Source organism: Malaclemys terrapin, chromosome 9 (genome assembly GCF_027887155.1).
Source record: "Malaclemys terrapin pileata isolate rMalTer1 chromosome 9, rMalTer1.hap1, whole genome shotgun sequence".
NCBI classification, from domain to species: Eukaryota; Metazoa; Chordata; order Testudines; family Emydidae; genus Malaclemys; species Malaclemys terrapin.
The window spans coordinates 73298164-73322574 of NC_071513.1; the positions used below are offsets into that span (position 1 = coordinate 73298164).

Here is a 24411-nt window from a genome sequence, read left to right on the forward strand (position 1 = left end):
GTTCCATTTCTACCACCTCCACCCCCTCATCCCTTCCCCTTCCTCAGTGAGGGCCTCACCACCAGAATCCCATTATTAAACCCAGGGCCCTCGTCGGCCCTGCCACCCGCCCCGCGTAGCATCTCTCCCTCCCCCGATCTTTACACCTCCCCCCAGGCCCCAGCCCTCACTCTTCCACAAACAATGCCTAGGATGGCGCGTCTCCCCTCCCCCCTGCCCCGGGTAGACAGGGACAGGCAGCTGGGCTCATATCGGGGGTGACACAACAGGCCTGACCAAGAGAGCCTAGGGCAGTTGAGGGGGCCCAGCACCCCCCCTCAGATCCTCAGTGCCCAGGAAAAGGGAAGGGGGTCCCATGTACCTAGTTTGTCCCGATGCGGCCTCCGCAGACGCTCCGTGCCACCCCAGCAGCAGCTTCCCTTCCCTTCAATTATCAGCTGAAGCCGCAGCACCGACCATCGCTTCGTCCGCCTCCGCAGCCGAACCCCTTCCAGTAGCACAGGGGGAGGCTGGGGACTACTTAACCCCTCAATGGGGCCCGCAGCCCCTGCCCGTCCCCCCTGCCTAAATGCGCTCCCCCTGCCCGGCTGGCCGACCCCCGCGAAGCTCGTGGACCGGCGGTTTGCTCGTCCTGGTTCCCTGCGCTGGCAGGCGTTTCTTGGCCTAGCGAGCGGTATCCTTCCGCCGGGGTCGTCACCCCTGGGTCCATGCAAGTATTTCCCCTCAGGTCAGCGGGGCTGGAGGGACTGTTTTTACCAACGAAGGGGTGTACGGGACCCTCCTCACCGCTGGGGCGAAGACCCCGCTGGGCTAGAGCGTTAATATCCACCCGGCCCCTTTAAGAGGGGGCTGGGCTCCCAGTGACCTTTCGTGATGCCCGCCCCTTCCTGGTTGCCATAGTCCCTCTTGCCAGCGTCCCAAAATGGCGTCTCTACTGCAGGAGGACCTGTTCGAGGCCCGCGCGCAGGCCCCGGCCCCCAGCAAGGACTTCTACCAGCTGATCGTCACCCGGAAGGAGGTGGGTGAACGAGGGAAGGAGGCCCTGCCCGTGGCCTCCGTCAGCGCCCCCACCCCACTGCCAGCTGCCTACCGGGCTGTTGCTGCTCCGGCTCGCACGCAGATAAGGCAACTCAACGGGCTGTCGGGGCAACGCGAAGCCTGGGGAGAGTCTACGGATCTGTCACCGGTCGGGGATCCAGAGGGGGGCCTGGCAAAGGCCATTGACTAGGAGTCTGGTATGCGGGTGGGGAAATACCACCAAAGGTGGGTCCAGAGGGGCAGAGGGCACATAGGATTCTTAAGCGTCACTAAAACGTGCTTGTGAATGTATGGGAAAGCATTGCCTGGTGGAAAACTCACTGACCAAGTATCCAGGGAAGTGGGGGTATCATCACTGAATGGGATCTGAGTAGTAGTTCATGTAAAGCATGTGAGGTCTGAGGATCCAATACGCATTGGAAGTTATCCCCAGTAAGGATTCAGGGGTAAAATGGGAAAGTCACCAACTAAGTATGAAAAAGTGTTGCAGAGTGATGATTAAGTAACCTTGAAAACATTTCCCAGTTGCATGAGATACTATGACCTTGACAAAAAATATAGAACGAATTAAGGGACTTTCAAAGACTGTCACAAATAAGTGATCTGGTGATTAGAGAAAGCAACACAATGCTAAGAAAAGTCACAATGCTTTTCCTAAGGAAAAGCAAGTTTTAAAGGAGCTGGAATAAACTGAATCTACAGGCAAATCAGTAGCTTTACATTGAACTATCCCGCCAGAAAGGTGAAGTGAATAGCTAGGAAGAATTAATCTGCCTGTTTTGGGACAGGAATCCAATACGTTTTCATAATCTTACGGATAATACATGTCAAGACACTTCTTTGGCAGGTTAGTTAGAATCTTGTTTCTCTGGGAATGTCCAAGGGTGGTCCAGAAAGAGTGTTCAAAATAATCCTGAGTGAGATTTTAAGTGTCTTATTGAAACATACTACAAAATCCTTTATCACAAGAGTAATTTTAAAGCAGTTTTAAGGCATCAGTTTTAATCTCCAATAAGAGAGCCTCCCCCACAAATGATGGGATTAATTTCCACTTCTTTAAAGATTTACTTCAGGTTTGTTTCATGTTTACCCTAAATTTGACTGGGATTGATCTTGAAAGTGAAGGCATTGCATGGAGAGAGCAGGTGCAAAATATGAATACTGAACTCTGTCTCAAGCTGTGTGTATAAGTTTTAATGTTGTGAGACTTCAGAAATAATATACTAAATGAGATTTTAATGGTCTCCTTGAAACACATAGCCAAATTCTTTGTCACAAGAAGGAGATACTTTTTACATGTCATTAAAACTAATCCAAAATGACAAAGATGTCTTCCCTCCAATTAGATAAGAGTTGGCAGGCCTGTAAAATAAACAAACCAAAATTGAATCTATAATTCCAAAATGAATACAATTCTAAGCTTTGATCTTTATGTCCCACATGGTTTTTCTTTTGATCTCTTCAAAGCTATTAGTTTCCTTCTAAAAGTGCCACTATAGATAATTGTTGGTTTGTTTTTTCCAACGAATATGAAAGTATACCAGTCAACAAGAGCAACAAAAATAGTTTAAATTTCAAGAGTTTCCATTACAACTTCCTTTTGGACTTAATAGCTTTCTGAAAAATTCTGTTTTGACGCTGAAATTTCAACATTGGGTGTCTGACTAAGGTGATTTTTAAAAAATGTTCATTACATTCTGCCATTTTTGAAAAAATATATATTGTTGCCCCCTGAGCACTTTGGCAATATTTGGCCCCCTGAGAGTTGTTTCAGTTGGGTGGAGAAATTGATGATGGAGTCAGGTATTTCTTTTATGTAATCTGTTTATTTACTAGAAATGTACCAGTTCCTGTTTCCCTATACACAGCAAGACACAGTTACTTTGCTCACAATTCCAAGACCCTTTCTAGCCAGCGCTTAGCACAAAAGGCGCTCTCTCTCGGCTTTTTCTCAGGGCCATCCTCCAACTCCTTGTTCTGCTGTCTTCTTTTCTGTGTCTGTTTCTGTGGTGTTTGTTAAAGGGAAGCAGTGATACACACCACTCAAGTCCAATCAAACCCTGCCCCCAAGATCACAGAGGGACCTCCTGCCACATGGCTAAAACCTACTCCAGCTTTGGATGTGGCTTTGTTCTGGGCAAAGGCCCCTATTGTTTCATCCATCTATACTATAAAGTAGCTCAATTGTTCTTTACATTTTTCCCCAAATGAAGGGCAGCTATTAATATCCAGCAGTTTCAATGAGGTTTAACCCAAACCCAACATGGTTTTAGTAAAGGGAAATCATGCCTCACCAATCTACTAGAATTCTTTGAGGGGATCAACAACCATGTGGACCAAGGGGATCCAGTGGATATAGTATACTTAGATTTTCAGAAAGCCTTTGACAAGGTCCCTCACCAAAGGCTCTTATGCAAAGTAAGCTGCCACGGGATAAGAGGAAAGGTGCTCTCATGGATTGGTAACTGGTTAAAAGATAGGAAACAAAGGTTTGGTATAAATGGTCAGTTCTCAGAATGGAGAGAGGTAAATACTGGTGTCCTGCAGGGGTCTGTTCTGGGACCAGTCCTATTCAACATATTCATAAATGATCTGGAAAAAGGGGTCAACAGTGAGGTGGCAAAATGTGCAGATGATACACAATTACTAAAGATAGTTAAGACCCAGGCAGACTGCGAAGAGCTACAAAAGGATTTCTCAAAACTGGATGACTGGGCAACAAAATGGCAGATGAAATTCAATGTTGATAAATGCAAAGTAATGCACATTGGAAAGCATAATCCCAACTATACATATAAAATGATGGGATCTAAATTAGCTGTTACCACTCAAGAAAGAGATCTTGGAGTCATTGTGGATAGTTCTTTGAAAACATTCACTCAATGTGCAGCAGCAGTCAAAAAAGCGAACAGAATGCTGGGAATAATTAAGAAAGGGATAGATAATAGCACAGAAAATATCATGTTGCCTCTATATAAATCCATGGTACGCCCACATTTTGAATACTGTGTGCAGATGTGGTCACTCCGTCTCAAAAAAGACATTGGAATTGGAAAAGGTTCAGAAAAGGGCAACAAAAATTATTAGGGTATGGAACGGCTTCCATATGAGGAGAGATTAATAAGACTGGGGGTTTTCGGCTTGGAAAAGAGATGGCTAAGGGGAGATATGATTGAGGTGTATCAAATCATGACTGGTATAGAGAAAGTAGATAAGGAAATGCTGTTTACTACTTCTCATAACACAAGAACTAGGGGTCACCAAATGAAATTAATAGGCATCAGTTTAAAACAAATAAAAGGAAGTATTTCTTCACACAACGCACAGTCAACCTGTGGAACTCCTTGCCAGAGGATGTGAAGGCCAAGACCATAACAGGGTTCAAAAAAGAACTAGATAAATTCATGGAGGATAGGTCCATCAATGGCTATTAGCCAGGATGGGCAGGAATGGTGTCCCTAGCCTCTGTTTGCCAGAAGCTGGGAATGAGCGACAGGGGATGGATCATTTGATGATTACCTGTTCTGTTCATTGCCTCTGGGGCACCTGGCACTGGCCACTGTCAGAATACAGGATACCAGGCTAGATGGACCTTTGATCTGACCCAGTAGGGCCATTCTTATATTTTTATGACAATATTGATATAATAGGCATCACAGGTCTGGTCTACACTACGGGGGTCGAATTTAGCCGAGTTAGGTCAATTTAAAAATGAATGCATCCACACAACCAACCCTGTTCCATCGACCTAAAGGGCTCTTAAAATAGACTTTTGTACTTCTCCCCAGCGAGGGGAGTAGCGCTAAAATCGACTTTGCTGGGTCGAATTTGGGGTAGTGCGGATGCAAATCGACAGTATTGGCCTCCGGGAGCTATCCCAGAGTGCTCCATTGTGACTGCTCTGGACAGCACTTTGAACTCCGATGCACTAGCCAGGTACACAGGAAAAGCCCTGGGAACTTTTGAATTTCATTTCCTGTTTGGTCAGCGTGGCGAACTCAGCAGCACAGGTGACCATGCAGTCCCACCAGAATCGTAGCGAATAGAATGTTTCTACGTTCCCCCATCATCTCCGTCCCTGAGGTTGTCGCAGATTAGAAGGTGAAAAAAATGCACTTGCAATGATATGTTTTCTGAGTTCATGCAGTCCTCCTGCACTGATGGGGAACAGCTTAATGCATGGAGGCATTCAGTGGCAGAGGCCAGGAAAGAATTAAGTGAGCGCGAAGAGCAGAGGCAGGATGCTATGCAGAGGCTAATGGGGGAGCAAATGGACATGATGAAGTGTCTGTTGGAACTGCAGGAAAGCCAACAAGAGCACAGACCCCCATTGCATCCACTGTATAACCGCCTACCCTCCTCCTCATATTCCATAGCCTCCTCACCCAGACGCCCAAGAATGCTGGGGAGGAGGGCTCCGGGCACCCAGCCACTCCACTGCAGAGGATGGCCCAAGCAACAGAAGCCTGTCATTCAAACAGTTTGATTTTTAGTGTGGCTACAATAAGCAATGTGGCCTTGTCCTTTCCTTCTCCCCCACACACCAAGGCTACCTTATCTGCTATCTCTCTCTTTTTTTTTTTTTTTTTTTAATGAATAAAGAAAGAATGCATTGTTTCAAAATAATAGTTATTTTATTTTGAAGGGGGGAGGGTGGTTGGCTTACAGGGAATTAAAATCAACAAAGGGGGCGGGTTTGCATCAAGGAGAAACACACACAACTGTCACACCGAAGCCTGGCCAGTCATGAAACTGGTTTTCAAAGCTTCTCTGATGCGCAACAGGCCTTGCTGTGCTCTTCTAATGCCCTGGTATCTGGTGCGAAATGATTGTCTGCCGTTGCTTTCACGGAGGGAGGGGCGACTGACAACATATACCCAAAACCACCCGCAACAATGTTTTAGCCCCATCAGGCATTGGGAGCTTAACCCAGAATTCCAATGGGCGGTGGAGACTGCGGGAACTGTGGGATAGCTACCCAGAGTGCACCGCTCCCTAAATCGATGCTAGCCACGGTAGTGAGGATGCACTCCGCTGACTTAATGCGCTTAGTGTGGACATACGCAATCGACTGTATAAAAATCGACTTCTATAAAATCAACCTAATTTCGTAGTGTAGACATACCCACAGAAACTTGGTGGAACAATGATAAATCAATGGGACGCAGTAATACCAGGGTACAAAATAGATAAGAGTGACAGAATAGGTTGTGCTGGTGGGGGTAGGAGGGAGGAGTGGCAATATATGTGCACTATATGTGAAAAGCATAGAGCCAAATATAGTAAAAATCTTAAATGACTCAAACTGTACCATAAAATCTCTATGGATAGAAATTGCATGCTTGACTGATAAAAGTATAGAAGTAGGAATATACTGAGTACCTGACCGTGATGGAGATTGTGAAATGCTCAGGGAGACTAGAGAGGCTATAAAAATAGAAAACTTAGTAATAATGGAGGGTTCCAACTATCCTCATACTGACTGGGTACATATCACCTCAGGACAGGATGCAGAGATAAAGTTTCTAGACAAAATTAATGACTGCTTCTTGGAGTAGCTAATCCTGGAACCTACAAGGGGAGAGACAATTCTTGATTTTGCCCTAAGTGGAGCATAGGATCTGGTCCCAGAGGTGAATATAGTTGAACTGCTTGGTAATTGTGATGATAATGTAATGTAATTTAATTTAACATACTTGCAGGGGAGAAAATACTAAAGAAGTCCAGCACAGTAGCATTTAACTTCAGAAGGGGGGCTACACAAAAAATGAGGACACTAGTTAAAGGGAAATTAAAAGCAACAGTCACAAGAATGAAATGCCTGCAGGCTGCATGGAAACTATTTAAAAACATCATAATAAAGGCTCAAACTAAATGTATACCCCCCAAATTTAAAAAAGAAAACATAAGAGGACCAAAAAGTGCCATCATGGCTAAACAAGAGAGTAAAAGAGGTGGTTAGAGGGCAAAAAAAATCTTTTAAAAATTGGGAATCAAATCTCACTGAGGAAAATAGAAAGGTGCATAAACTCTGGCAAGTCACATGTAAAAGTATAATTTGGCAGGCCAAAAAAGAATTTGAAGATAAACTAGCAAAAGACACAAAAACTAAGAAAAATGTTGCAAAAAAAAAATATTTAAGTACATAGATGCAAGAAGCCTGCCAAACAATCAGTGGGGCTAGAGTGATTAAGAAGCACTCAAAGAAGACACGGTTGTTGTGGAAAAGCTAAATAAACTCTTTGCATTGATCTTCACTGCAGAGGATGTGAGGGAGATTCCCACACCTGAGCCTTTCTTTTTAGGTAACAAATCAGAGGAACTGTCCCAGAGTGAGGTGTCAATAGAGGAGGTTTTGGAACAAACTGATAAATTAAACAGTAATAAATCACCAGGACTAGATGGCATTCACCCCAGAGTTTTGAAGGAACTCAAATGTGAAATAGGTTATGTACCACATTTAGCAATTCTACTATCACTTAACTTAGCCTCTGTACCAGAAGACTTCTTAGCATATGTGCAGTGTGCCTCAGGTGGCACGTGACCAGGATTTTTCACTGAATTTGGTCTGCTGGTTCGATGATTAGCTTCCCTGGCTTGGGCTAGATATTGACGGGGAGTGCAACATGAACGCTGATCCATGCCCCACACCAGATGACTGGAGAGTACCTAATGCAATGCCAAATTTTTAAAAAGGCTCCAGAGGCAATCCTGGCAATTACAGGCTTGTAAACCTAACTTCAATACCAGGCAAATTGGTTGAAACTAGGGCTGTCGATTAATCAAAGTTAACTCATGCGATTAACTCAAAAATATTAATTGCGATAAAAAAATTAATCACGATTAATCGCACTGTTTAAACAATAGAATATCCATTGAAATTGATTAAATATTTTAGATGTTTTTCTACATTTTCAAATATATTGATTTCTATTACAACACAAAATACAAAGTGTACAGTGCTCACTTTATATTATTATTTTTATTACAAATATTTGCACTGTAAAAATGATAAACAAAAGAAATAGTATTTTTCAGTTCACCTCATACAAGTACTGTAGTGCAATCTCTTTATCATGAAAGTGTAACTTACAAATGTAGATTTTTTTGTTACATAACTGCACTCAAAAACAAACCAATGTAAAACTTTAGAGCCTACAAGTCCACTCAGTCCTACTTCTTGTTCAGCCAATGGCTAAGACAAACAAGTTTGTTTACATTTACAGGAGATACTGCTGCCTCCTTCTTATATACAATGTCACCTGAAAGTGAGAACAGGCGTTCGCATGGCACTTTTGTAGTCGGCATTGCAAGGTATTCACGTGCCAGATATGCTAAACATTCGTATGCCCCTTCATGCTTCAGCCACCATTCCAGAGAACATACTTCCATGCTGATGATGCTTGTTAAAAAAATAATGCGTTAATTAAATTTGTGACTCAACTCCTTCAGGGAGAATTGTATGTCTCCTGTTCACATTCAGCCATATATTTCATGTTATAACAGTCTTGGATGATGACCCAGCACATGTTCATTTTAAGAACACTTTCACAGTAGATTTGACAAAACGCAAAGAAGGTACCAATGTAAGATGTCTAAAAATAGCTACAGCACTCGATCCAAGGTTTAAGAATCTGAAGTGCCTTCCAAAATCTGAGAGGGATGAAGTAAGGAGCATGCTTTCAGAAGTCTTAAAAGAGCAACACTCAGATGCAGAAACTACAGAACCCAACACCAAAAAAGAAAATCAACCTTCTGCTGGTGCCATCTGACTCAGATAATGAAAATGAACATGCATTGGTCCGCTGTGCTTTGGATCATTATCGAGCAGAACCCGTCATCAGCATGGATGCATGTCTTCTGGAATTGTGGTTGAAGCATGAAGGGACATATGAATCTTTAGTGCATCTGGCACGTAAATATCTTGCAACGCCGGCTACAACAGTGCCATGAGAATGCCTGTTCTCACTTTCAGGTGACATTGTAAATGAGATGCGGGCAGCATTATCTCCTGCAAATTATAACCAAACTTGTTTGTCTGAGTGATGGGTTAAAGTAGGAATGAATGGACTTGTAGGTGCTCAAGTTTTATATTGTTTTGTTTTTGAATGCAGGTTTTTTTGTACATAATTCTACATTTGTAAGTTCAACTTTCATGATAAAGAGATTGCACTACAGTACTTGTATTAGGTGAATTGAAAAATACTATTTCTTTTGTTTTTTACAGTTCAAATATTAGTAAAAAAAATAAATATTAGGTGAGCACTGTACACTTTGTATTCAGTGTTGTAATTTAAATCAATATTTGAAAATGTAGAAAACATCCAAAAAGTTTAATAAATGGTATTCTATTATTGTTTAGCAGCGCATGATTAATCGCGATTAATTTTTTTAATCACTTGACAGCCATAGCTGAAACTATAGTGAAGAACAGAAATATCAGACACATAGAGGAACACGCTATATTGAGGAAGAGTTAACATGGCTTTTGTAAAGGGAAATAGTACCTCAACAATCTGTTAGAATTCTTTGAGAATGTCAACAGCATATGAACAAGGCTGATCCAGTGGATATAGTGTACTTGAATTTTCAGAAAGCCTTTGACAAGGTGTGACACCAAAGGCTCCTAAGCAAAATAAGGAGTCATGATAAGAGGAAAGGTCCTCTCATGGGTCAGTGGAAAGGTCCTCTCATGGGTCAGTAGCTGGTTAAAAGACAGGAATCAAAGGGTAGGAATAGATGATCAGTTTTCACAATGGAGAGAAGTAAATAGCGGGGTCCTTGGATCTGTACTGGGACCAGTGCTGTTCAACATATTCAGAAATGATCTGGAAAAACGGTGAGGTGGCAAAGTTTGCAGATGATACAAAATTAATCAAGATAGTTAAGGCTAAAGCAGACTGCAATGAGTTACAAAGGGATCTCACAAAAATGGGTCACTGGGCAGATGAAATTCAGTGTTAATAAGTACGAAGTAAGGCACACTGAAAAACATAATCCCAACTGTACATACACAATTATGGGGTCTAAATTAGCTGTTACCACTCAAGAAAGATCTTGAAGTCATCATGGATTGTTCTTTGAAAACATCCACCTAATGTGCAGTGGCAGTCAAAAAAGCTAATAGAATGTTAGGAACCATTAGAAAAAGGATAAATAATAAGACTGTAAATATCAGAATGCCACTATATAAATCCATGGTACAACCACACCTTTAATACTGCATGCAATTCTGGTCACCCCATGTCAAAAAAAGATACATTAGATTTGGAAATGGTACAGAGAAGGGCAACAAAAATGATTAGGGATACGGAACAGCTTCCATATGAGTAGCGATTAAAAAGACTGGAACTGTTCAGTTTAGAAAATAGATGACTAAGGGGGGGATCTGATCTATGTCTATAAAATCATGAATGGTGTAGAGAAAGTGAATAAAGAAGTGTTATTTACCCCTTTATATAACACAAGAACCAGGGGTCACCCAATGAAATGAATAGGCAGCAGGTTTAAAACAATCATAAGGAAGTACTTCAAACAATGCACAATCAATCTCGTTGCCTGGAATTGTGAAAGTCAAAAGTATAACTGGGTTCAAAAAAGAATTACATAAATTCATGGCTAATAGGTTCATCAATGGCTATTAGCCAAGATAGTCAGGGACGCAAACCCATGCTCTGGGTGTCCCTAAACCTCTCTCTGCCAAAATCTGGGAGTGGACGACGAGCTGGATCACTTGATAATTGCCCTGTTCTGTACATTCCCGCTGAAGCATCTGGCACCAGCCACTGTCAGAAGACAGGATACTGGGCTAGATGGACCACTGGTCTGACCCAGTGTGGCCATTCTTAAGAGTGCTTTGCATTGTTGTGGAGGAAGGGGCAGGATTATTTACCTCTAAGAGCCAGGTTTAAATAACATAGTGGTAAAAATCAGATCTGGCCAAAGAAGCTTTGTCTACGCTAGGACTTCTTCTGGAACTGATGGTAGCATGGGTTGGAAATTTTTAGTAAATTTCCCTAGTGTAGACAAGGGCATATCTTTTGTCTCTCTTAGTTTTACCCTCAAAACTGTTCTCTGGAATGGGGGATTGATTCACGCTTTCCCTCCCACGCACCCCACACTTTGCATGTTCTGCAATTCTTGCATATTCTGTTGGTAAGTAGGATCAAACTTCTGGTTAGTGATTTGTCTAGCATTGATTACAAACTATGATAGAGTTAACATCTGTTGGTATGGTGGGTGGCAGCAAAGTATATAATAGTCACATTAAAGGAACATAATTGGAAATAGAAAAACTTAGAAGTTCCAGGAATAAAATTTTATTGTTGTATTGGGGATAATAGGCTATGAAGAAAAAGTAGGATTTGAAAAGGTTCTGGGAGCTTATTCCAGATGGTAGGGATAGTGTGGTGAGACACAGAGCAAGGACGAACAGGAGTCTGGTGCTTAAGTCCCTTAGGGAATCGCCTGATGACTAGAAAATTAGGATGGTAACACTAGGAATGTAACCAGAGAATGATCTACTCAACATGTAATTAATAATACACCTGTCACCCACAACATTAGCAAATGTTTGACTAGGCATGGGATTGCTTCATGTTGGTAAAATGTTTAACCACTTAGCCATAAAAGTAATATATAGTACTTATGGAACAACTTTTATGTTTTACCAAATATTCCCATACAATTTCCCTGTATAACTGCATGCTAGCAAAGACATACCTGCACATCTACATGTGCAGTAGGAGATCAATGCCCAGATATTTTTAAACAAATAAACAGATTCAGAACTGTCACGTTGGACAAATAGCTAGTGTGTGTAACCAAGTGCTCTTATTGCTGTTGCTGTTCTCCTTCCTCCTTACCTTCTCTTGTTTGTTACCAATTTATTGTATTTTAAATTAGGCCCAATCTTGCAATAAATTCTGAGTGCAGTGTTGTTAACTTTTGTAATTTTATTGCAAGTCTTGCAATATTTGGTGTGGGTTTTTTTTAAATGCCAGCTCTTGTAGTCATGTGATTACATGAGAATTTCAGTTTTCATTTTATAAAAAAGTAATTTTCTGCTCCTCATAGTTGGTGAGGAAACCTTGACTTGTGATGAAACCACAAGAGTAGCATCATCGTTAACCTGTTGTGAGTCAGTTATACACCTATCCTATCTCATAGAGGTGGAAGGGAGCTTGAAAGGTCATCAAGTGCAGTCCCCTACTTTCACATCAGGACCAAGTACTGTCCTTGATAGATTTTTGCCCCAGATCCCTAAATGGCCCCCTCAAGGATTGAACTCACAACCCTAGGTTTAGCAGGCCTATGCTCAAACCACTGATCTATCCCTCCCCCTACCTGTTCTTCAAAAGTAGGGAAAAAATCAGTGAAAGTTGCTCAGCATTTCTGAAAATCTCAATCAGCAGACTTAAACAATAGCTGAATGTCCTCTTCATTTCTCAAGGCTATTAGAAGTGTTAGTTCTTAAAATCTAATGATGCCACTTTAAATCAAGCATGTTAGATGGAAGTTTCTGCTAACCAGCAACTAATTAGTTAATAATTTTGACTCTAATACAGTAGTTTGCCCTTGGACTGGAGAATCTGGGGCCAAGCAAGTCAGGCAATTTCCTGTAAAGAGCAGAAGGTGGATCTAGTAAAGGGGAAGTTCAAGAGGCTGTAGAGAGACTGCAGAGAGTGAGAGAGGCTTCTGCCTGGAAGACTCTGAGATCAGCTGAATTGCTCTAAGTAGGAAGGGCTGGGAGTAGCCTGTTGAGGCAGGAAGGACTCTGATCTGACTAGGGAAGTTTGGGCTGTACCCAGCTGAAGGCTGGAGGGAAGACCTTTGTGTTTAATTTTGAACTTTAAGTTAATAAATTAGATGCTAAGGAGTGTGGTTGTGATTGGACTGCAAAACCCTGTGTGGAGTTTATTTGGGGATTTCAGAAGGGAAACTGAGGTGAGAGGTTGCATGCAGGGCTGCCTTGCATCTCTTGGGGTGCTGTGTGGCAGCCACTCATCTACATTGACATACAGAGTAGCTGGAATCATTTGAAAAGATCTTCTGTAGGAATCAAACTGCAAATAATAGAATATCAAATATTTGATGTTGAGGGACTCTCAGCACCTGATTGTGGACAGGAAAGGAAGATGGAGGGCCTAAGACGGTCTGGAAGATATCTGGGGAGGGAACCAGAGGGAAAATTTGGAGAGGGCAGACTATTTATTGTATGAGGGAAGATCTCAAGTAGAAAATGAGTGAGATTGAGGATCATTTACTTAAAAACCTTCTAAAAACTAGGTTAAATAAAAAGATCAATTTTATTTAAAACTACTTATTAATTGTACATATAATTTACTTAACTAATTTTTTTGGATGAGTTTGCTTTACAAAGCTCTCAGATTTAACCCAAAATTTCTGCAGAATTTGCCAGGCAAGGATGATAATTCTTTGAATTTCTGCAGAATTTGCCAAGCAAGGATGATAGTTCTTTGGATTATGGCAAAATTTCATTCAGATTTCAAATGCCCCTAACTGAAAAATAGCTTTGAAAAAGATAAAATTATTATAAAGATGTGATGAAGGCCAAGAGGAGAGCAGATAATTTGTAAGTGTGTGGGAGAGGCAGCAGGACGAGTTACTATAGCAGACTGGAAATGAATCAGAAAAAGGCAGTGATTGGAGTGGAGACTTTGTAGGGATGGACATTAGATATGATTAGAGATTAGATTGGTAACAATGGCAGAAACTGATGTTTCTGCAATTTCGTCTTGCACCAATCTGGGACAGATACTCAGATGATGTAAATCAGCATAATTCCATTGATTGCAGTCTGGTTACACTGATTTACAACAGCTGTGGAATTGGACCACTATTGTAAAAGAGAGAGACTTCGTAAAATTATTGAAGTTTTCAAAAATTTTGGTTTTTTTACTATATAAATCCATTAATTATCAAGGTGATATTTGTTACTATTTGCCAAGTTCAAGTTCATATAAAGAAATCTTATTTCTTTGACAGTGTTTTTAGTTCAGAAATGTGAGTAAGCACTAGAGTTGTTCAGAAAATGGGAGTATTTTGTGTGGAACACTTCAAATATTAAAAAATTAAAATACTGAAAATTTTTGACTGAAAACCAAAATATTTTGGTTCAGAAATGCTGCTGTGGTGCCTCATGGGAATTGTAGTTTGGGGCCTATACTCCCATTCTCCTCTATAGATTGGGTTCCCTGGTTGGACTATATCTCCCATAATGGCCCATGGTCTTTCCTCTTGGATAACACGCAGTACGTCATGGGAGTCTCTGGTCATAATGTGTCATTGGAGATGAGCCAACCCATAAAGGAGAATGGAAACATGAGGCAACAGAACTGAAATTCCCATAAGATACGGCGGCAGCATATCCAAATCAAAATATTTTCTGTTTTGGACATTGATTTTTAATCTAAAAACAATTTTTTTTGGAGAAAGCAGACACTTCACAAAAATTTTGTTCAGTCAAAAATCCAGTTTTCAATTGAAATACATTTGACAGAAGTTTTCAGACCAGTCCTACTATGTACTATATTTCTACAAAAAAAATACAGATTAAAATTAATCATGAGACGATATCACAGTTACTTGTAAATAAAATACTGTCTTATTTTTCAGTTTTCATTAAGACTTATCAAGGGACAGGGTCCTTCTTTTATCTGGGGTGATTTTGTTCACTCTTAAACCAGTTCTAGTACATGATTAATGATACCGGCACTCAAATTACATGACTTAATCTCTTATTTTTACCAAAGAATTTCTTGCATGGACTATATATAACTGCACTGAAGATGGATAACTTCAAAGATATCTACAGCGATATAGTTCTACCTGCCATGCACATAATTGTCAGGTCATGGCAGTGTAATGTCTGTAAATAATATAGTACGTAATGTCTGTAAATAATATAGTACATGCCTACCATGGGAAAACTATCTTCTCTTCATTAAATAATACTTTCCAGCTGTACCTGGCTCCTTTACAGATGTATTTGGTCAAAAAATGCATCACTGCTTGTCCTTCTTTATGGATATTTAATTTTTTAATAATTGTGTTTGCTGTTTAGCTTACTTAGGATGGTACATAACCTATGAGGGTCTTTTCTACTCTGTTGTACATCTGCTGAATTCTTCAACATAATTCTACTTTTTTTCCACCTACTAAAACTGTATGTAAACCTTTCCTTTCTTTGCTATTGAGTTACTTTTATGTTGTATATCATTTGTTTCTGTTGTCTTTTAATTGTTCATAGCACATTTTCTTTTTTTCTTGTTGCTGCATAACCGCCTAGCAAAATTGTCATGAAAGTGCATCGGTCCAGACACTAAATTTACTTGTCCATCTATACCATGATGATATGTGAACTATATTTTATTCCTCTGCATACAAAAAGTATCCAGATTAAGTGTAATTTTTGTGAAGTTGGCATACACTTATATGTGATAATGTTAAAAAGGAAGAAAGGGGTCTGTGCAAGGGAAGGAGTGGGGAGATGTAGTAAGAAGATCTGGGAGAAGGATAGGATTGAGCCACAGAAAGTGAAAGTGCCAAGGATTAAGGCTTTGTCTACACACAGAAGATTCACCACTTTAACTTAAAATTGTTTTTTAAACCAATTTAGTTTAAACTGGTGCAAATCACTCTGTGGACACTCTTATTTCAGTTTAAGGGTTTGTCTACCTTGAAAATAAACATGAATTAAGGTAGGATGTGATTTTAAAATACAACAGTGGTTCCTCTTTAACTCCAATCATGGATACTCTTACTCCTGTCTAGCTTAACCCAGGCCAGGTCTACACTAAGAAGTTTTGTCGACATAGCTATGTCAGTTGCAGGTGTGGGAAAAAATGCACACTTCAGCCAACATAGATGTGCCAGCAAAACTCCCAGCATACATGCAGAAGTGCAGACAGAAGAGTGTGTCTGTCGGCATAGGAGGTGGTTTTACTCTACCAGCAGAAAAAAATTTTCTGATTGGCATACGCTGTGTCTACACTAGGAGGCTCTGCCAGTATAACTTTACTGGTGATGGTATAGCTGTATTGGAAGAGCCTGTGTAGGTAGACTAGCCCCCTCTTTCAAAGTGGGTTAAGCTAAACAGGAATAAGGCAGTCTTCTGGAATAAGAGTGTCTCAGGGGTGAAAGTAATAATAAATTCTTACAGGTACCAGGGCCGGCTCCGGCCCCCAGAAGGGGCAGGACCTCAGGTGGAAGGCACGGGGCTGGGAGGGTCAGCCTCCCCCAACCAGCCCATCCGTGCTGCCTGTCCCCCGCTGCATGGGGCTCTGGCAGCGATTTAAAAGGGCCCGGGGCTTGCCGGAAGCCCCGGGCCCTTTTAAATCATTGGTCCCAGGGCAGCTGCCCTTTTGCCCCCACTGTTGGTGGCCCAGGGGGGACAAAAGGGACAGCAACATTAAAGCGCTGCCGTGGAAAAGACCCTCCTTAAAGCACTGCCTTGGCAGCACTTTAACATCCCTGCCCCTTTTGCCTCCCCCGTCGGCAGCCCTGCCGGTAGGGTCCGTACCGGCAGGGCTGCTGACGGGGGTGGGAGGGGGCAGGGGCAGGGATGTTAAAGTGCTGCCGTGGCAGTGCTTTAAGGAGGGTCCTTTGCTGCGGCAGCACTTTAAGGACCCTCAGAGCACTGCCGCGGCAGCGCTTTAACATGGACTGTGTACGGGCCGGTACCGGCTTCTTACCGGTACATCGTACCAGCCCATAGCGGCTCACTTTCACCCCTGGAGTGTCCACACATGGAGTTAATCAGAAACAATTCCATCTGTGGACAAGCTTTTAGGGTTACACAAGAAGTTTGTACCAGTTTAACCTAAAATGTAATTTTAAACAATTTTGCTTAAACTGATACAAACTATGTGGACATTCTTATTCTAGTTTAAATCAAGCTTATTTTGATTTAATGTAAGTCAATTTGGAATGAGTTTAACTGAAATAAATCACTCTTAAAAGATTAGCTGGAGAAGTAATAAATGGGAAAAGAAGACGAGTCATAGGTAGGGTGGCCAGGTGCTCGGTTTTCAACCAGAAAGACTGGTCAAAATCTACTGACTGGACACACAAAGTCCGGCTACTGTAGGCAAGGGCGGCAGGAAGGCACCAGGTTATCACCTGTGCCAGCCTCAACTCAGCCAGGGCTGCCTCTTACCTGCATTGGGCAGCTGCAGCTCCCAGCCACATCTCCACAGGTGAGTCCCTCCCGACCCAGGCAGGGGCGAGCAACAGGAGGAGTGGGGCCGAGGAGCGAATAGGGGACAGGACGGGGGAGGTTCTTGCACTTCTGCTGGATATTACAAAGTTGACAACCCTAGATAGGAATAAGAATGTACAATGCCTAAAGTCATCTGTAGAGGGAGACTAAGTGACCTAAAACCTGGGAAATTTCAAAGAGTTTAAAAAGTTGAAGTTATAAATTATATAATAGAATGATAGTAAACAATGGAGTGAAAGGGGTGGGGGCAAGTGGCAACTGCAAGCAAGAGAAGGAAAACAATAGGAAAGATAGGGAGCACCAGAGAAGCAAGCAGTCACTTGTGACGGAGAACACAATTTTGATAGTCAATATACAGTATAATTATTACACTTCTGCATTTCTCAACTGGGAATAGGGAACTGATAATGAAGAGATAGATATCAACAACAGAGGAACTAAATACCACAGCTGAGATGTGTAGGTGTGAACTGTGCATACAGTAACAGTGAATCCAAAATCTACAATTAATTAGTACATTAACAATTCAGTGAAAAACAAAATGGAGAAAACAAAACTAAAATTGAACTTTTTTGTAACCAACAGTGTTGAGGGGACATGGTTTCAAAGAAAGAGGGTGACCACAGAAGGACTTCTTAGATCTCTGACTAGCCCATGGTGTCCAAACAGAAAAGAGACAGAAAAAAATGATCAATTTTCCCTTAACGCAGATGGAGAAAGAGAAAGATGTGCCTGTCTCCATCACTGCTTCTGGCAAATCAGGGACCTAGGCAGCAGCTAGACCATCAGGATAATGCACAACGTGATGGATCCCTTAGTGTTTCAGTTACAGCTGTCAGATGGAATCAGAGGGTTTTAAATTGATAGTAAAGAAAATACAGTAGAATATCAAGCGTATATTACAAGTGTAAAGAAAAATACATTATTAAGTTGCAGGGACTACTAGTAAAATAAAGCTATAGTGGAGAGTAGAGCTTCAGAGATTTCAGTGTTGAGGAGGAGCAAGCAAGAAGAGAAGTGTAGAGAAAGCACTTTTGGTACAAATATAAAACTACAGATGTAAATTCAGGTGTCAAAAGAGACATTCCTGGAAGGAATAAAAATAGAGGTATTCAGAGGAGTCCAAAAAGTTAGTTGGCAGTACGACTAGACTGATGCCTGTCTACACTCAGAAGTGTTTGCCAGTATAAGTGTAGCTATGCTGGCAAACCTTCCTAGTGGAGATGCAGCTTATACTGGCAAACGTCTTTTGCCAGTATAACTTATACTAGTTTCCCCCCCAAAAAATAAACTATACTGACGAAAGGATTTTTTTTCCTGATAATTGTATCTACGCTACAGCTACTGCTGGCATAGCTATGTCAATTAGGGATGTTATTTTTTCCCCCACACTCCTAACAGACATAGCTGTACCAGCAAAACTTTTTAAGTGTAGACCAGGCCTGAAGCTGTAATGAAGAGACCTTGAAACTGAAGTTGGAAAGAAAACACTGCTTCAAATGCAACCTGTCAATGTCTTATCTAGAAGGGAACGTTATGTCTCAAACTTAGCTAGCATCCTTTGTTCTCTTAAATAGGAGAATAATCTCATTATGACACTCTTGTCTGCCTGCTTATTTAATCATATATTATTATTAGATGGCAAGCATCCTGCACATAATAGAAGACTCTAATCCTCAAGACAAGTGTAATTTCTTATTGTCTGTGATAGTGTTGTCTCACTCTCAATTTTTTTATTCTCTCCCTGTCCTGTTTTCCTCTGCTCTGTATGGCGAGGTCTGTATAGCAGACATTCCAGCCTCTGAAGCACTCACACTATATGCATCAAGGATCAAAATTGTAACCACTTCTGCTATGTTGCAAGAACCCACAGAGCAGATCAACAAAGGTGCTAATGTGAGGATGAGAGAGGTGAGAGAAAGGAGCATGACTGAAAGGAAGGGGAGAGACAAGAAGGGAGGTTTTCTACCTGGACTCCCCTCTCCCTTTCCCTTCCCCAAAAAAGGATGATAAATATTGTCCCAAGTCTCTTGCTCCTCATCCCTCCTGTATTTCACTGACATCTGTCAATTACTTTAAGCAGAATAGGTTTTTTTCTAGCTATGCTCTTGAGTGAATTGATTCATGTTTGGGGGTATTTGAGTGAAGCAGGGGATAGTGCGATAGCTTCATAGTGATGCAGTTCACTAGTTATTGTACATGACCTTTTGGAATCATTACCAAACACCCTTTCTTATGTTACCTCTTTATTAACTGAGATCCATGAAATTGTCTTCTTGTCTTCACTGCCCAAGAAATTCTTCTGCCTGCCTTTTTCTTTGCATTTGTTATACTCTAGTGCTACTGATTCAGACTTCTGCGTACAGGAATCAGAATAAAATAATGCTCCAAGAATCATTAATTCATCTTTTCTTTTTCCTTTCGACAAAATCGGAGTACTTCACAGGACTGCATATATAGAAGACATGCTCACAGTTTCACTAAACAAAGTTCAGTAACGCCTCACTTAACGTTGTAGTTATGTTCCTGAAAAATGTGACTTCAAGCGAAACAATGTTAAGCGAATCCAATTTCCCCATAAGAATTAATGTAAATGAGGGGGTTAGGTTCCAGGGAAATTTTTTTCACCAGACAAAAGACTATATTATATATATACACAGAGAGAGAGAGAGTATAAGTTTTAAACAAACAATTTAATACTGGTACACAGTGATGATGATTGTGAAGCTTGGTTGAGGTGGAGGAGTCAGAGGGTGGGATATTTCCCTTACTGCTAAATGATGAACTAGCAATTGGCTGAGCCCTCAAGGGTTAACTCTCTCACTCAGCAAGGCAGCAGGAATGGAGGGAGATATGCGCATTTCCCTTAAGTACACTGCCTTGTTAATTAGATCAGCTTGCTTAGAACGTAGCTGCTACAAGCTCCCTCCCTCCTGAGCTCTGCTCTATGGAAGATGGGGTAAGCAGGGTGCAGGAGCAGGGGGGAGGGGGACATCCTGACAATAGCCTCCCTCTTCTTTCCCTCCCCCGCAGCATAGGAAGTAGGAGTCTCGGGGAGCAGCTCCAAGGCAGAGGGCAGGAGCAGCACATGGCAGTACGGGGAGGGACACAGCTGAACTACAGGCAGCTGCTGCACAGGGAACTTAGGGGAGCGGGGAGCTGATAGGGGTCTGCCGATCCACCCTGGTTGCAAGCCCCCACCAGCTAGTTGCAATGGGCTGCTCTTCCTGCAAGCAGTAGACAAAGCAGGCGGCTGCCAAACGACTTTAAAAGGGAGCATTACACAACTTTAAACGAGCATGTTCCCTAACTGATCAGCAACGTAACAACGAAACAATGTTAACCGGGATGACTTTAAGCAAGTTACTGTATAAGAAAACTTCTTTTATACCAGTTATTAGTAGCTGACAGCCTGTGGCATTACAGTATGTAATCCATAAACCATGCACCAGTTGTAGTCATTGTCATGTCAGGTCATACTTCTACATTTATTTACATTTTCTACACATATTTATAGAGCGTTTGCTTGTTGTTTATTGTCCAGACTGTTTTTTCTCTTTTATTTCTTAACATTTAGTAACATTCTCATTCTCTCAAAAATAAAGAAAAGTATTGATGTGGATCCATGTCCTTAGGAGGTTTCATCATTGTACACTTATTTAACAATTCTGAGTGTATGGAGAAACTTCACATTTCTCACAAGTAACTCTGTTTCTCTCCTCCCTGTGTCCTTTAATCCATGATCGTTCATAACTGATTGTGCCGGTGTTTGAGAGAAAACATGCACACATGCTACTGGAAACAAAGTGGAGATGGCAAAATCAAAGCATTAAGTGGAAATGGCAATGGTATAGCAGATTTGTAGTGTAAGAATCATTTTAGTATTTTTTCTATGCCATTTGTAATTGACTGATATACCAATATTCTATAATAAACAAATAAATTAATAAAATTTAAAAGTATGACAGATTCATGAGAAAAGTCCATGTAGGGTTCTAGGAGCGGGATACTGCTATTGTTTAACTGTCTAATGTGATGTTGATCAGAAGGAATGCTCTTGTCTTTTGTGTCCCTTCCCTCCAGGGTAAATGCTGATATGATCTGCACTTGAAAATCCTGAGTGCATTAACTGATCCGTGTATCTGATGAGAGGCTTAAAATGAAAACTGAACATCTGCCTTAGTAAATGCCACCAAACATAAATAATACATTATGGAGAGAGAAGATATTTAAATGTCCACTCCTCCAAAGGTGTGACTTTGGATGCAACTGATTGAGAAATTTAGCAAAGTAGAAGCCCACACAGTCCAATCCATTCTGCTTTTTAGTGGTGTTTACAAATTGAGATGGGGTACCAATGTTCACATTCAGCCTTAGATCAGACATGCTAGTCATTCAGTGCTCAGAGGACTTTAAAGTTCAAGTCAGCAGCTTGTACAGTATGTATTTAAAATTCAGTTGTCCAAAATTGGTTATTAGTAGTCCTATGCTGCTGGACAATAAGATTTTTGATTGGCCTCTGGCTTCTACAGTTTTGGTGAAACATTGGGATAATTTCTCACATTTATTGCAAATGACTTTCAAAAACTTTCCCTTAATATGCAAATTTGATCACATGAATGTACACTATGTATATATTAACTGTTTTTATAACTTTTGATATTGCAAACAAATACACAAAAAATGTATTCCAACTGTTGAATAAACCTGGGGTATTGTAATCCCTGCTTTCACGTCTCAAACTCTAAACCATGTAATAGAGCACTACTAGATTCATAGGAAAGACATCAATATCCACAGAGGAACACAAATAGCAAGACATGGATTCTTGATGATCTCATCCAGTGCAAGTGAAATAAATATGAACTGGAGGATATTTCCAGCTGCAGAGATCTGTCACGTCAGAAATACCTGGTTGGACCATATCCTGGAGGGTAAGAAGTAATTCCTTGAGATTGTTAAAGAAGGTCAGGAGGTAGCAAGGTACTCCTTGAGGGCTGCCTTCATAATACAAGAATTAGGGGTCACCAAATGAAATTAATAGGCAGCAGGTTTAAAACAAATATAAGGAAGTACTTCTTCACACAGCGCACAGTCAACTTGTGGAACTCCTTACCTGAGGAGGTTGTGAAGGCTAGGACTATAACAGCGTTTAAAAGAGAACTGGATACATTCATGGTGGTTAAGTCCATTAATGGCTATTAGCCAGGATGGGTAAGGAATGGTGTCCCTAGCCTCTGTTTGTCAGAGGATGGAGATGGATGGCAGGAGAAAGATCACTTGATCATTGCCTGTTAGGTCCACTCCCTCTGGGGCACCTGGCATTGGCCACTGTCGGTAGACAGGATACTGGGCTAGATAGACCTTTAGTCTGACCCGGTACGGCCGTTCTTATGTTCTTATATGCCAGACTTGGTGTCCATTCTCATTCACAGGCTTGCTTGAGTCCAGATTTGTCATCAGATTAACAGCTGGATCACTGAGACTGGGTTAGTCTCTGTAAAGAAGGAAACAATGCTCTTTCTGATCTCAGAGATGCCATTTATTCCACTGTTCTTCTCCAAAGAGTTTCACGGTGATTTTGGGGGGAAAAAAATGGTCAATGATATAAACAGTCTTCTTCATCCAATCTATTGATTTCTTCTGGAGATCCAGTAAAGCTATTGTTGTCCAGACCTAAAACCTATTTTAATTTCAGTTGCAGATTTGGCAAAATCTCTCTTCCAATTTATGGAACCTGGAGTTTATTGAATCATTGTTTCAGTTTGAAGTCATGTCAAAATCCAAACCAATCAATCCTTCTCATAGTAGACTACTATATAGTGAAATCCCATCTTTTCTGGAAACAGCGGGTATAACACTGGTTACAATGCTAGAACTTTACTGTGTTTTTGGGCACTATAATCCTTGCTTTCAATTCACAAAATAGATTAGGCCTGTCAACTTCAGGGTGCATTCCTCGACATCTTCATGAGGCCAGAGCCCAAGAAGTACTTCAGGTTATATGTAGGAGACAACCTGTGTCAGTCCAGTCTTTTGGACAAGCAGTAGCTACACGGTGTTTGCTGAGTGTCTTGGTTTGGCAACTACCTACCTTCATCATCAGGGCCTACGGATGGCTTCTTAGACTTATCAGGGTATGATTCATTTATCAGAAGATCACTTATTCTCTATTAAATACTCTTAGGTTGACTGAATCTGGAGAAGTTGGTCTTTGCGTTATTCAAGTTCTCACACTTATAGGGGCTTCCCTGGATTCTAGGAGGGCATTAGTTTGCCTCCTGCAAGAAAAGCTGTCTACTTCAAGCAGTTGGATATTCCCAATACCTCCTTCTTATGAAATTATCTGAGGAAATTTCCTCAAAGAGCCCTATAGAGTTTTCCTACCTCTGATCTTTTCCCACAGGTTTTTTCCTCTGGAGGGTATGTTCTAGTCTAGGATTAGATATCACAAGGCTCTCACATTAAAAACATTTTTATTAACTTTCTATACAAGATGCGGCTTGGTTATTTGGCATATTTATTTTTATATGATTCTGTTTCTTAGATATACATGAAAATCTTCAGTTAAATTTAAAACTAGCTACGAAGCACTTGGTTTTGGCTGGTGGATTATGACTTTGGAAGTAACTCAAGCTAGATAATTTGTATATTCCTGAATGCTGTATAATATCTTGCAATTTTCTCACATTTAAAAACAAATAATATTTCATTGCCTGCTACCACAACCATGAAATCCTGTGTCGCTCACAGAGATACCAGAACCATGTGATGGGACATATTTACATATTTCACACTGGGAGTTTTGAAGTGTCCATTAAATACAATGTTCCCACTGCAAAAAATCTCATACATAGACATCACTTCTGTTTTAGACTTGCCCATTTCAGAGCAACAGAGGCAGCTTGGCCAGGTTTTTTTTTTTTTTTTTTTTTCAGTCTCCCCTGGCTGGAATGCTGCAGGACTGAACCCGGACATGAGTTCATTTCCTGTAGCTGAGAGAGCAGATGGAAGTATAAAAATCTCCTGTAATTGGCACCTGTTGTCATTCCTCTTACGGCAGACTGAGGAACCTATGTGCTGAATCTACATTCTTCTGGTTCTCTTGGAGTGTATACAGTACTAGTCCA

The 24411-nt window shown here is 41.2% G+C and overlaps 2 protein-coding genes across 9 annotated transcripts in view; one reads left to right on the top strand and one right to left on the bottom strand.

Annotated features, from left to right (window-relative positions):
• TRIP12 (thyroid hormone receptor interactor 12) overlaps positions 1-565 on the bottom strand; it is a 172410-nt gene extending 171845 nt beyond the window's left edge. For 2 of the 4 annotated variants that reach the window (XM_054040670.1, XM_054040669.1), the window contains exon 1: positions 362-565. The gene's annotated coding sequence lies outside the window, so the exon portion shown is untranslated. The remainder of the gene's footprint in view (positions 1-361) is intronic. The other 2 variants (XM_054040673.1, XM_054040671.1) reach the window with 1 other exon arrangement.
• A 351-nt stretch (positions 566-916) lies between these two features.
• Positions 917-24411, top strand: part of FBXO36 (F-box protein 36) — a 118713-nt gene continuing 95218 nt past the window's right edge. For all 5 annotated transcript variants that reach the window (XR_008446212.1, XR_008446211.1, XM_054039934.1 and 2 more), the window contains exon 1: positions 917-1018. Coding sequence is in view for 3 of the 5 variants with exons in the window: in XM_054039934.1 (XP_053895909.1) it covers positions 923-1018 (96 nt within the window). In the remaining 2 variants the exon portion in view is untranslated. The remainder of the gene's footprint in view (positions 1019-24411) is intronic.